Below are 13,471 nucleotides of genomic sequence, written 5' to 3' on the forward strand. Positions count from 1 at the left end.
CTCCAATATTTTAATTGTATTTTGTTACGTATCTTACTCATATCTTGAGATACTGCTGGATCAATTTGATTATATAAAAAGTATTTTTTTAATAGTTTCGCTGCATCAAGTGCTTGTTTGATGCTTGGTGGAGGGACAGGATCGTCTTCTTCAACAACGTACACAGCTGCAGTTCTTATCTATTTCGGCAACTTAGAAAGTACTGCATAATGAATTATAATGCCGCATTGTCGTCGTTAAATAGAGTGAGCGTGACGCTATATAGAGTGTAATATTGTATAGAAAACAATGTAAACCAACCAGTCAAGCAATTTCAACGTTTTAAGGAATTTGTCGTTAAATCGAGTGACGTTATAAAGAGTTTACAGTGTATTTTAAAACGTACAAATCTCATACGAATCTCAAAATTAATATAAATAAATCTCTCGCTTACGTCACCTTGTATATCGTAATTACGGCAGGATAACTTACTTGCATTGTTTTCGTAGTCTTTTTCTTGTACGATATTGATTACTTGACCATCGGGCTGATTACTATTTATTTGATGGTCTTGATTAGTAGTTAGTTGCGGTAAATTAAAACCTCCCATGGAAGACGAATCCTTATTGTTTTTCGGGGCCGGACAGGCGGAATGCTGTCCCGTAGCTACGCTTTGATAGAAGAAATTTTCTTCGTTCCAACGAGGCGCCCCGTAGGAACGACATTTGCCCAGTACTTTATCCCAAGCGCAGTAAGGATCTTGTAAAGCAACGCATTCGCTAGTAACAAAAAAGAAAACAAAACATTTAATGTTAAAAATTAAATAAACAATTACTTGAAACGAGATAGTGGTACACAGTATCTATAAATTCTCATTTAGGTCAGTCATACAAAGTTGGTACATTTAAATTATTTCTTTAAAACTGCAAGCTAACACCCACTTATCTATTGGGTTAGTAGGTCAATTAAATAGTAGAATTAATGATTATTAAAGGGGTCGAATCTGCGATCACGAAAAAGTAAATAATACAGGGTGGTGAAACGGCTTTTTTGAGCAAGTAAATTATTTTTATCAATTAGCTAACATGAAATTGTTATTTTAAATTATACAAATTCGCTTTTAATATTAAAGTCTTTGAAATATTCGAAAAAGACTAATCGCCCGTTATTTGCAATGATTTTACTCAATATATATTTTTAGTCATGTGCACAGTACCACGATGAGCTATTTGAATTTTTTGCAGATTTCATTCCATTTTAGTTTGAGACCACTGCCGACCATATATACATGATATATGCAGGGCCGTAGCCAGGGGTACGCAAATAATACACACTGTACATCATGTAATAGCATAAATGTTTTTGTTTTAATTTTCTATTAGTATTATTATTTGCATTACCTGCAACTTGAAATTTTGTTACTGTCGCACCGATGTAGTCTCAATGACTGTATCTCTGAATCAGAAACTACAACGAGTCTTCCGTCGTCTTTATCACTGTGTAGCACTTGGATGCCCCTCACTGCAGCGTGAACTGGGAAAACTTGTATTTCTTCAATAACAACAGGTCTGACACCTTCTTTGGTGTCGGCTGATAGTGCATTTACAGCCTTTATTACTTTTCCATTATCTGAATAAAAAATAAAGTGAAATGTCCAAAAGTTATTCTTCAGAGCCACATCAATAAGTTTTTCAATTACCTGTTCCTATGAAGAGTACGTCGTATGTTTTGCCCCCGGGTACGCGAATTTGCGGGTCCACGGCAATTTGAGTAAAACGGTAGCTGTAAAATTTGTGAATTAAATAGAGACCATAATTATATAGACAAATTAATTATATTGGGACTCGGGCAACGAAAAGGGTCTTGATAGATTAACACAGAGCCGGGCAAACTCGGCTCTTTTGGCCCCCCAGTGCTCCTCAGGTATAGCTAAGAAACTCCTCATTGCTCCTGCGAGTGCGAGTGAGATGATTCTTTCCTTTTCTTATCCCTTCCATTTCGTAGGTGAGTCCCCTCTTCCCTAGTCGAATCCAATAGTATTGCTACCCCTGAGCTGCGGGACGATCATTAGAAAATTTTCGAGGGAGGCTTCGCTCGTCTACGGGATGAAGGGGCTCGATATGAGGGTAGAAGGGAGAAGAAAAAGAGAAAGCAATATGGGTCATTACTGTTTACTCTCTCGTACTCATTGAAGGGTGTGGAGTGACCCAAACTAACCTCAGGTAGAGGCTCCTACGAAGTTAAAGTTTGCCAGGCTCTGGATTAGCAGAAGAATAATGCGGTAATCCTGTAAGGGTTCTTTTTTCTTTTTAAGGTACGGAACCCTAAAAATTAACCAAATATAATCGTACTTACTGGAAGCTGGTTCTAATTACAATTGGTTGTCCAAAGAAAGAAGGCACACTTTCATCCATCAGCGAGTGCGTTTTGATGAAATTAAGTGTAAGATCGGGCAATGTGCGACTGTCGTTGTGACACTGTCCAGGTCGAGGGTCGGGTACTTTTGACGGGGGCACCGCTAGCCAATTGGCGTTTAGTGCTGCTTGCTCTTTAAAATTGCCTTCAAAAGCGTCTGTTATGGCACGAAGGGAAAATGCACACACAGCACTTCCCGATATACTGTTCGTCGGTGTTGTAAACGTACCGTAAACCAACTGAGCTGGCTGATCGCCATACACACCCTCGATTAAATCAGTAGTTGATTCTGTAATGCAGAAGAAACATTTCAGAAAAATTTTATTACAGACATTCTGTTCATTCAGTTTTGTTAAAAACGGGTGATAATTTTCATTCTTACGATAGTTGGATTTCAGAAATTATATCGTAACAACGCTTGGTATATTAGTTTGTTTGTGAAATTAGAATATCTCCTAAAAGTGCCCCGTCTTCTCTTCTCAGTTCCTTGCGCTACATCATGCCGAAGATGTATATTTTAATAATTTTTAAACATCAATGTGAATTTAATTTAATTTCTACCGTTACGCACCAGAATGCTCTTAAAATTAGGGATCGTGTTCGATTCCCGGTGAGGGTTTGACAGCAGCAACAAATGTTTCCTCATACGTTTGGGGTAATGTGTAGTGGTAGAAATTAAATTAAGTTGCTATTTCTTCCCCATTAACAATTGTATTAAGCAAAAAATCAAGCTATGTATGGAGCAAAGGTTTTTTTTATTTATGTGAAACCAACAACCTACGTTTCGCACTTAAACCTAACCCTGAAGATGCCTCATAATTAAATGCGAAACGTAAGTTATTGGTTTTACATAACTAAAAAGACCTTTGCTCCGTATATAACATAGTTTGATTTTTTACTTCATGAAATATTAACTGTTACTGAAAGTAAAATTTGTTGACGAGATAATTTGAATGTTTGTAGTGCTAATTCAATGTATTAGTGAATTAATTTTACCCACTACAGATAACCTCAAATTAATGACGAATGCTGTTACCTTCTTGTTGCTTTAGGGAGTATCAGNGACAAAAAAACCTGAATCCGAGACAAATATTGCTTCTAGAAAAATCCGGGAAGCAAGGTGGAAATCCGGGACGTATGGTCACCTTACTAATAGCTACTGTACAAGGCATTATGTTTGAAATTCTTAAAAAGGCGAATTGAATCATGTTCTACATATCTGTGTAAAATACACAATATATGTTTCGGGTTTAGTTTACTTCGAGGTAACAGAAGTCGAGCAGAAGATGGTGGAGCAGGAGGAATAGGGGAAATAAACAAATTCCTGCAAACAAAAGGAAGGACATGACCACGACTTCGTTTGTGTTGTCTTTGCTTACCGTAACCTTATAATTCTGTGCAATAAAATAAAAACATTCATTATTCATTTAACGGCGACAAACTTGAAAAGGGGTAATGTTCTCCTAAAAGTGCCCCGTCTTCTCTTCTCAGTTCCTTGCGCTACATCATGCCGAAGATGTATATTTTAATAATTTTTAAACATCAATGTGAATTTAATTTAATTTCTACCGTTACGCACCAGAATGCTCTTAAAATTAGGGATCGTGTTCGATTCCCGGTGAGGGTTTGACAGCAGCAACAAATGTTTCCTCATACGTTTGGGGTAATGTGTAGTGGTAGAAATTAAATTAAGTTGCTATTTCTTCCCCATTAACAATTGTATTAAGCAAAAAATCAAGCTATGTATGGAGCAAAGGTTTTTTTTATTTATGTGAAACCAACAACCTACGTTTCGCACTTAAACCTAACCCTGAAGATGCCTCATAATTAAATGCGAAACGTAAGTTATTGGTTTTACATAACTAAAAAGACCTTTGCTCCGTATATAACATAGTTTGATTTTTTACTTCATGAAATATTAACTGTTACTGAAAGTAAAATTTGTTGACGAGATAATTTGAATGTTTGTAGTGCTAATTCAATGTATTAGTGAATTAATTTTACCCACTACAGATAACCTCAAATTAATGACGAATGCTGTTACCTTCTTGTTGCTTTAGGGAGTATCAGCAGCAACAATTTTTTGTCGTTAATTTGAGGTTATCTGTGATCATCATCATCACAGGGTCGTCAGTCCTAAGACTGGTTGGACACGTACCTCCACTCATTCCTATCCTGAGCTAAATTTCGCATTTCCCTTAAACTAGAACAACCCACATCCTTAACTATTTGCGAAGAGTAATCTAACCTAGGTCTACCTCTACCCTTCCTAATTCATTCCTGTTTTTGCCTCTAATATCTCTCTGACTAGACCTTCATGCCTAAGAAGGTGTCCTACCAACCTAACTCGCCTATTTTTTATTGACTTCCATAGAATCCTCTATTCTTCTATTCTTTCTAATACCTCTTCATTTCCAACCTTCTCTATCCACGGTGTCCTCATCATTCGTCTATAACACCACATTTCGAACGCTTCTAACCTTTTGTTTTCCGCCGTGACTACCGCTAATTAATCTTAAGCTACTCGATCCTGCGCTATCCTCTGCTAAAATCCCTACTACTCCTTCCGTTCTGACTTATCTGACTTCCTAGATACCTAAAGAGGTGTTAGAAATAATAGGAGAACAGAGTCTCCTATTATTTCTAACACCTCTTCATTTCTAACCTTTTCTACCCACGTTATCCTCATAATTCGCCTATAACACCACATTTCGAAGGCTTCTAACCTTTTCTTTTCCGCAGCGCCCCCGCGTCCTGACTTATCTGACATCCTCATGTTTTACAATTTCCCCCTGTATCCCATCTATACCTGGCGTCTTATTATTCATTAAGTTTTTTAATGCTACATCGAACTCTTCTCTCATTATGGGATAACCAAGCTCATCTATCTCCACACTATCTTCCTTCTCTAATACATCTCCTAACACACGTAAAGGTTCTCTAAATATTCTTTCCACCGATCTGCCTTTTCCTCGTTTCCTATCAAAATGACCCCTGCCTCGTTTCTTATATTAATACTACTGTATCCTACCTCTCTAAAATTCCTTTTAATTATATTATACGCCTCATCGGTTTTACCTACTTCAAACTTTTCTTCTACTTCTTTACACATCCTATCAATCCACTGTTCCTTAGCTGCCCTACACTTCCTAATTATTTCCCACTTTATAGCTTTATATCTTTTTTGCCCTTCTTCCTCTGTCCTGTTTTTGTATTTCCGCCTTTCGTCTATTAATCCTACAATATCATTTGTTATCCAGGGTTTCTTACTTTCGTTTGGTTTAAGACCTAGTATATCTGTAGCTGCTGACTATAGGCACGTTTTAATGTAGTGGTTATCTGTAGCAGGTAAAATTAATTCATTAATACGCTAAAATTTCTTACGTCTTTTTTATTAAATGTATATTGTTTTCAAAATTTTGTGCAATAACATCTTCTTTTAGATTTCCATTTTCCCCGCCACAATGAAGCTTTTGCTTTTCTTCCCTTTTCCTTCCGTCTCCGCTACGAAGGCGAAGTAAACTAGACCCGAGCCTAATATAGATATTGATGTTGAAAACTTTCAGATTATTTTTTCTGATAAAATCCGTGAAAGAATTCTAATAAAACGAAGTTGAAAAAGAGCGCAGAAATTCTGCCTACGATTTTTCAAAGACCATAATCGCCAACGCGAACAGCCAGTATCGTAAAAAACTTTATAAAACGCAAGAATCGAGATAAAAAGGGGGAGCGACAGTAAACCGTAAACGGGACTGCTTTTCAACTTTATCTCGTACTTATTTTGGATACGTTGTGTTTTATAAGCCGCATGGTAAAATTCTGATTTGCTACCATTATTTCTCGAGTACAGAGCTGCGGGGATGGAACAGCGGATGAAGCTTTTCATCGTAAATCTTCGTGGAAAAATTTTAAAGTTCATGAAGCGACAGAGAATGTTCAGCTACAAGTGTTGAAGGGCTTCTTTAACGCAAAAGCATGACTGACAAACTTGACCAGAAATTTTACAGGCGCCAATAAATTAGTAAATTTATGGTAACCTGCGTTTAATCTACTTGTAAGTATCGTCTGAGGGGAAATTTACTTCTCTTGTGAATAATGCCGGGGTGAACATAACGACTTTCGACACGCATGCAAAATTTAATATTCAAACGGATTCAGTTCATTCATAATATCGTATAATATGCACCACGTGTTGTAACGACAAAATGTGATGTAATTTATTTTAACAACATTGCTTAAAATAATTTAAACATTTTATATATATTAACGCTATTTTCATGCAGTTTTTGAATACTTATGTATTACATGCAACGAAAAAAGATGCCTATTTTCGATATTCCGATAAAGTTTCAAAAAGTTACAGTATTATTTGTTATCATAATCTTCAAGTATGAATCCAAAAATAAAAAAAAGATGAACACTAGAGCGCGACGCTGTAAGGGTGCGAAACATGGACGGTGGGCGCTACGGAAAAGAAAAGAGTAGAAACATTCGAAATGTCGTGTTACAGGCAAATGATGACGATGCCGTGGATAGAGAAGGTTAGAAATGTAGAGGTATTAGAAAGAATAGGAGAACGGAGGACTCTATGGGAGTCAATAAGAAATAGGCGAGATAGGTTGGTAGGACAAATTCTAAGGTACGAAGGTCTAGTCAGAAACATATTAGAGGCAGAAACGGGAGTCAGGAGGGGTAGAGGTATACCTATATTAGATTACTGTTCGCAAATAGTTAAGTATGTGGGTTGTTTTAGTTTTAGTAAATTGCGAAGATTAGCTCAAGATAGGAAAGAGTGGAGGTGCGTTCCCAACCAGTCTTAGGACTGACGACCTTATGATGCTGATGAGGTCTAGGCCAACCATTTTCCTAAACGATTATTAAAAACGCTATTTTATGATTATTAATTGCTAAATGATTATAGACGAAACAGAAGATTAGATATAGAATATTGAAAAGCTTGAGTGCTTTTACTTTTCTTATACATGTATAGATATACACTGTACGATACATATTTGCTTATAAAACTTGTTTGTGATTCAATTTTTCAATTTTATAAATAGAAGGAAACTTCAAAATAACATGAACATCTGCAAAGAACGGTTAGCGAACCGTTAAATTTGATCAAAGCAAGCTGGTTCAATTTTATGTACATATGTAGGTGCGTACCTCTACCAAAAACGCCTTTAAACTTTGAAGCCAGAAATGAGATAAAGTGAAGCCTAAATACGGGCTACAAAGTAAGTATCATTCTGGTCGTCGTGTTTTGTACTTAATGTGCTTTTGCATTCTACTGAAACAATAATCGATTTTCTGTTTTAACACATGAGAAGCGATTCTTTTTACATTTTCTTTCTTTATTCGAAACTTATTGACATTTTTCGCTCATGAACATCAAAAAAATTTTTAACTACATACTTAAGCAGGGGCGGCCTTAGGAAGTGGCAAGTTGGGCCACCGCAAGGGGCCTCTCTCTTACTGGGACTTGACGCACTCATGTAATTTTCCAAGTGGAAACATATTAGGTACTAATAGTAGCAGTGTTTATTTGAATTTCTGTTAATGTTTTGCCAATACATTGAAGATCTCATCTCTCACAGTATTCTGTTTCATTCACTCATTCATTTTTAATAGTATGAGTTTTAAAAAAAATCTGTTCGATTTTTTAAAATTTTCTTTTATACAAACCTAGACGAAGATTTTAAATATTAAAAGTGTTGTAGGTACTTACGTATTTCATTAAAATAAAAGGGAAATTCCCCACTAACGGAACAATTCAGTCTCGATTTGAGGAATGAAGTCCATCGATTGCGAAATCGATGTGGACCTCCTTTGTCGTATTTGCATACTCTTGCGACTCTTGAGTACACAGCCTGTAAAAGAAAATACGAAAAATGTTCCAAGGAAGGTGTCACTAGATAGTTAGAATAAATAAATAACAGGAATATTTTTAACGATAAGTCTGGAAATTCAAAACATCATTTTATATACGGGGGATAAGAAATAAATTACACAGTTAGACTTCTTTTCCATTTCATTCTAATTTTAGGTGACCCATGAGATAGCTTTATTGATATTAGAAAGGGTTTGTAGTAGTAGATGAGTATAGAATGATTAATTTATAATTACGTCTTCTCTAAAATTTTTAGTGTCGCAATGCGTCTTATTGTTAGACTTTTAATTTACTTTGTTATTAAGTTATTCTAATAGACAAAGGGGTTCAAAAATCTTATAAAATGAAAAGAAAAATTGGTAGAAAAGTAAGATATGTGGGTATCAATTTTAATGTATCCTTCTTGATACCTAGGTATTCAACCATTCAAACAAAAACATAATGACGGACTACACACGCCATTGTGTGAGCAACCAAAAAAATATAAACATAACTTGTAATTTATTTTTGATGCCAAAAACAAAAACATACGAAAATATTGTTCACCACATCGTGACTTAATCATGTGTTTACTACAAATTAGGTATTACAGGGCGGTGAACCGATTTTGTTGAGAATTGTAGCCAATAAATATTCAAATGTGTTTTTTCTCATCAAATTATAGTCCATTAAAAGTTACAGTTTATAGGCGTGCAATTTAGGCACATTTATAAACATTAATACAGTACAACCTCGATTTGTTGTTCGGATTATCACATTGTTCGTATTATCAATTAGACACATGATTATCAATTAGACACATGTTAGACACAGATATTTATATATAAACTTTATTTTTTAAATAAATCTAGAACATAAAAAAGTTGTAAGATGTAACCATAGCTTCCGGACTCTAAACTTTTAATAATATTAACATTTTTCTATATTGATAATGCAATATGTTTGCGTTTTGGCGCCATTTTATAGCTGTTAACGTAATAGTTTAGTAAAACGGACAAAATGTAAGATTTTGCAAAACTTCAGCAGTGGCTTCAGGAGCGAGGTGACGTTGCCACGCCTGCGCTGTTCGAACTTGTTCGAACTATCAAGGTTGGTTCAGATTATGACTTCCAACTGTTCGTTGTTCAAACTAGCGGAGGTTCGGATTAACGCATGTTCGAATTATCGAGGTTGTACTGTATTTAAATAAATTAAAAGGAAAATGTGAATTCCACGTGAACGGAGTTCCGAGAAAAGCTACATATAGCAACGTATCCTTATAAAGAAAGAGATTTTCCTACTTCGGAGTTTCATTTTAATATATCTGTTTTAAAACTCCGTCCTTTATCTTAATTTACTATTGACAATTGTGTATAACTGAGACGCGATGAAAATTCATGAAGAGTATTTTTAACTAAGAAAAAAAAAATGTAAAAATCGATTGGTCTGACCTTTCCGCAGTTGATGTATTCAACTGCCGTTTCCCTGAAGAAAAAATAAACGTAGTCGCCCTGTGTCATCGAATTGACGAAGTCGGGAGCTGAAAAAATAAAAGAAAAAGGAGCGTTACAGTTTAGAGAAAATCGTGAATAGGGAAGTGCGATTATTCTGGACAATTTAAAGACGACCTACCATTGAGACTCATCGAGTCGTATTGTTCAGTCTGTAAGGGCTCCCGATAGATAATGGGATCCATTCCGCTAAAATCTGCCACTGTTCCAGTGTACAAATCGCCATCTGAAACAATCGAAAAAAGCTTTCCTTTAGATTGCAACCGTGCGCTGATTTCTTTCTTTCTTTTTTCTTTTGGCTTTTATCCATTGCGGATGGTTTCGACTGATGGCGAAATTGTTATTTTATTTAAAGTCGCGCCATCGACTGTGTCGTCATAGTTAGGTGACTCAAATTTATTGTGATCGAATCGTGATAAAATAAAAACGGTTGTGTGAAGAAAATGCGAATGATAAAAGTGAATAAGAATTAAGTACCTAATTGTCTAATGTTTCTTTTTTATTATTTATTCTAAAATTCACCCATTTAATAAATACAAAAAAGTAATTTTTATAGGGTCAATGATGGTAGTAAGAGATCTTGAAAAAGTTGGACAGAAAAGAGACTCCTATAATAAATTTATTTCAAATTATTCTTGGTTTTATACACATAATCAGCTTATTTACTTAAACATCTTTCATTAATAGGTAAATAAAAATAAGGTTATTAATCAAATTTTACAACTAGAGATGGAAGTATAAACTTTCCTCAATCTTCTGGGCATGCGCATGACGTCACGTGCCCCTTTTTTGGTGGTGATTGACTAGAGAGCACGTAGAAGTTAATACTAAATAAAAATATTGTGATAACATGTACGCATAGGCAAATTTAAGCCATCTCATTTTGATTGTATAAGTGTGGGAATAACGTGAATATATGTAATTGATAATAGAATCACAACACATGTTTTTATATTTATTTCATATTGTGAAGAATTAAACAAAAAAAACTTGATAGATAATTATAATCCAAAGGTTATTTTATTCCATTTTTATCTTCATCGCAAACGATGTATGTACGAATTTTTTTATCGCATAAAATGTAATTGTTTTCTTTTACACGTGTTGATTTAATCTCATAAAAATGAATTTGAATGTCGTTATGAAATGGTGGACTGGTCTCGTTTGTGGTGTCAAAGTTATAAATATTTTCTGAATTTTTCATATCTATATGTAAATTCGTTATCTTTTGATCTTCATTTTAAATTCAGAGTTTCCAGTGAACCGGTAATTTACATCCGTATCATATGATGTACAGGGTGAATTTTCTAATTCCACTCTCCCCTTTTTTTATCTTTATAGGTAGATACTGATATTTTGAAAATTTAAAATAATGGTTTGTATACTAGTTTTTGTGGTGATTTCAAATGTGCTACTAAAATTTTCATATGCAGTATATGCAAATATCTTTTTAAACGGAACATCCAGTATATTAGCTAGAGATTCCCTTTATACTTTTGTGAGTATATGGTTGAGTGAAAGGGTCATGTATTGACATTATGTCCTGAATATTCAAAAATGTCAAAAAAGTTTATAGTGACAGTGTCACTGTCCACATGACTAAAGGTAGACATGTTGTGATCAAAAGCAAAGACTATAGAATCGGGAAGCTCTAGTTTACATTAACTGTAGGGCCGTAAAAACGTCACCTTAGTTTTACAAGATAAGTGAGGACGGAATAGCGCAGGGTCGAGTTGCCTTCAATAAAAAGAAGTCACTTCTACGCTGGCGAACGATTAATTTAGAAATTCGAATAAATTCGAAATGTTTGGAGCGCGACGCTGTACGGGTGCGAAACACGGACGGTGAGCGCAGCGGAAAAGAAGCGTTTGAAATGTAGTGTTACAGCCGAATGATGAGAATACCGTGGATAGAAAAGATTAGAAATGAAGAAGTATTAGAAAGAGTAAGAGAACAGAGGACTCTATGGAAGTCGATAAGAAATAGGCGAGATATGTTAGTAGGACACCTTCTCAGGCATGAAGGGCTAGTCAGAGACATATTGGAGAAAGAAACAAGAGTTAAAAGGAGTAGAGACCTAGATTAGATTACTATTCGCAAAGACAGATACTACAGTTTCAGGGAAATGCAAAGATTTGCTCAGGAGTGGAGGTGCGTGTCCAACCAGTCTTAAGACTGACGACATTATGATGATGATTAGTTTTATAGTGAATACTATATTAAGAGCAGCGTTAAGAACGGGTCCAGATCCAATATCCACTCGTTAGAAAATTTTTTCATAAAGAGCATTGGATGTTGGACATTCACGTACAGATCAGAAAAGGGGAAAAATTCCAAATTGATTCCTTAATTTCCACCGCAGACGTAACGAGATTAGTCAGTTTCATTAAGCATTACCAGGATAAATCAATTAAAGCACTGATACGTCAAAACTTAATTAATTAGAAAGCGAAGGAATTTGCCGCGTAACCGAGCTCCGCAGAATGGTCGCATTTTGTCCGTTTAAAATGGAAAACGGCAACGGATCGCATCGCGTTGGTCGCCGCCATCATCGTCGTATCTACACCTACTTCAGTCGACTGTGTTGTGTGATGACGTTCTTGCGGAAATTGCCGGTATTCATACGAAATTAACCGGCATACACTTTCCGAAGGCCAGAACAAGCTCAGGCCCTCACTATTCGCTGAATCGTGTGTTGATTAATCGGTTTAATGTGTCACTGCACACTCGCTTGTTAGGCTGCTGACGTGTTCTGATTTACCCTCGATTTGTATATGTACAGGTAGTAGCAAAGGCAGAAACGTAAAAAATTGCGCACGCTAAACTTCCAAGTGCAAAGTGCCACCCACTAATTGGATACGAGCCATTTGAAGAGTGCCTGCCTGCACACGTGAAATGGGTTTCGAACGAACGCCTCATTTGCAAAGATGATGATCGGTTGTTAGCTCGCGAACTATTATGTAGATGTAGCTTTAAAGCTTTTGGTATTATTAGGACCATTTCCTTCGCCTAGGATAGGATTAAAGATATTATAAATCAGTTAAACGGAAGGTATAAGGAAAATTTTGGAAATTAAACTATGAAAAAGAGGGTCATGTTATGAGTGTAGACCGTTCTTCTTGATGCAGGTCATAAAGCTCCTATATGCAGTTTTTAGAATATTTTGCAAATTTACAATTTTGTGTTTATTTGATATAGTACAGTGAATGAAGGTAAAAATTAACTATTACCTCCGATTTCGGTGAACCTCCATCTATTTGCATGAAACTTTGGGATTTAGTATATTTTACCCTTAACTTCAAAAGTGACATATGCTCGACTTGCGCTTTTTGCATTTTAGGGGTGAAATCCACCCCTTTTGTTAAAAATGAGGAAAATGCAGATTTAAGCATTCTGGAGTAAGTAATCTCGTTTAATTAGATAAAATAAATATTTTTCAACACTTATATGCATGATTTATGATTTTAATTAATTTTTCAACCCTTTTAGCAACCACCCCTTAAATCGAAAATCATGAAAAAACCATTTTTTTATCATGTATGTTTTGTGAGCATGTACCTATCGACACGTCTACTTCTTACTATCTATCTTTTTTCCTAATATACATACAAAATCTCTCTCCCAAAAAGTTTTCCAAAAAAATGTTATTGTTTTTTTTTACAATAACTCAATTAATTTTTATGATATCAGGTTCATC

General features: G+C 35.4%; 1 protein-coding gene across 1 annotated transcript in view; it reads right to left on the bottom strand.

The window, feature by feature from the left end:
• Positions 1 to 13,471, bottom strand: part of LOC108736939 (semaphorin-1A) — a 509,066-nt gene that overhangs the window by 5,947 nt on the left and 489,648 nt on the right. The window contains exons 6-12 of the mRNA XM_025973315.1: positions 9,896 to 10,000; positions 9,715 to 9,803; positions 8,123 to 8,264; positions 2,335 to 2,683; positions 1,679 to 1,761; positions 1,380 to 1,608; positions 386 to 758 (exon numbers count right to left, since the gene is read on the bottom strand). Coding sequence (XP_025829100.1) covers positions 386 to 758; positions 1,380 to 1,608; positions 1,679 to 1,761; positions 2,335 to 2,683; positions 8,123 to 8,264; positions 9,715 to 9,803; positions 9,896 to 10,000 — 1,370 coding nt within the window. The remainder of the gene's footprint in view (positions 1 to 385; positions 759 to 1,379; positions 1,609 to 1,678; positions 1,762 to 2,334; positions 2,684 to 8,122; positions 8,265 to 9,714; positions 9,804 to 9,895; positions 10,001 to 13,471) is intronic.

This window comes from Agrilus planipennis, unplaced genomic scaffold, assembly GCF_000699045.2.
Source record: "Agrilus planipennis isolate EAB-ADULT unplaced genomic scaffold, Apla_2.0 scaffold141, whole genome shotgun sequence".
NCBI lineage: Eukaryota > Metazoa > Arthropoda > Insecta > Coleoptera > Buprestidae > Agrilus > Agrilus planipennis.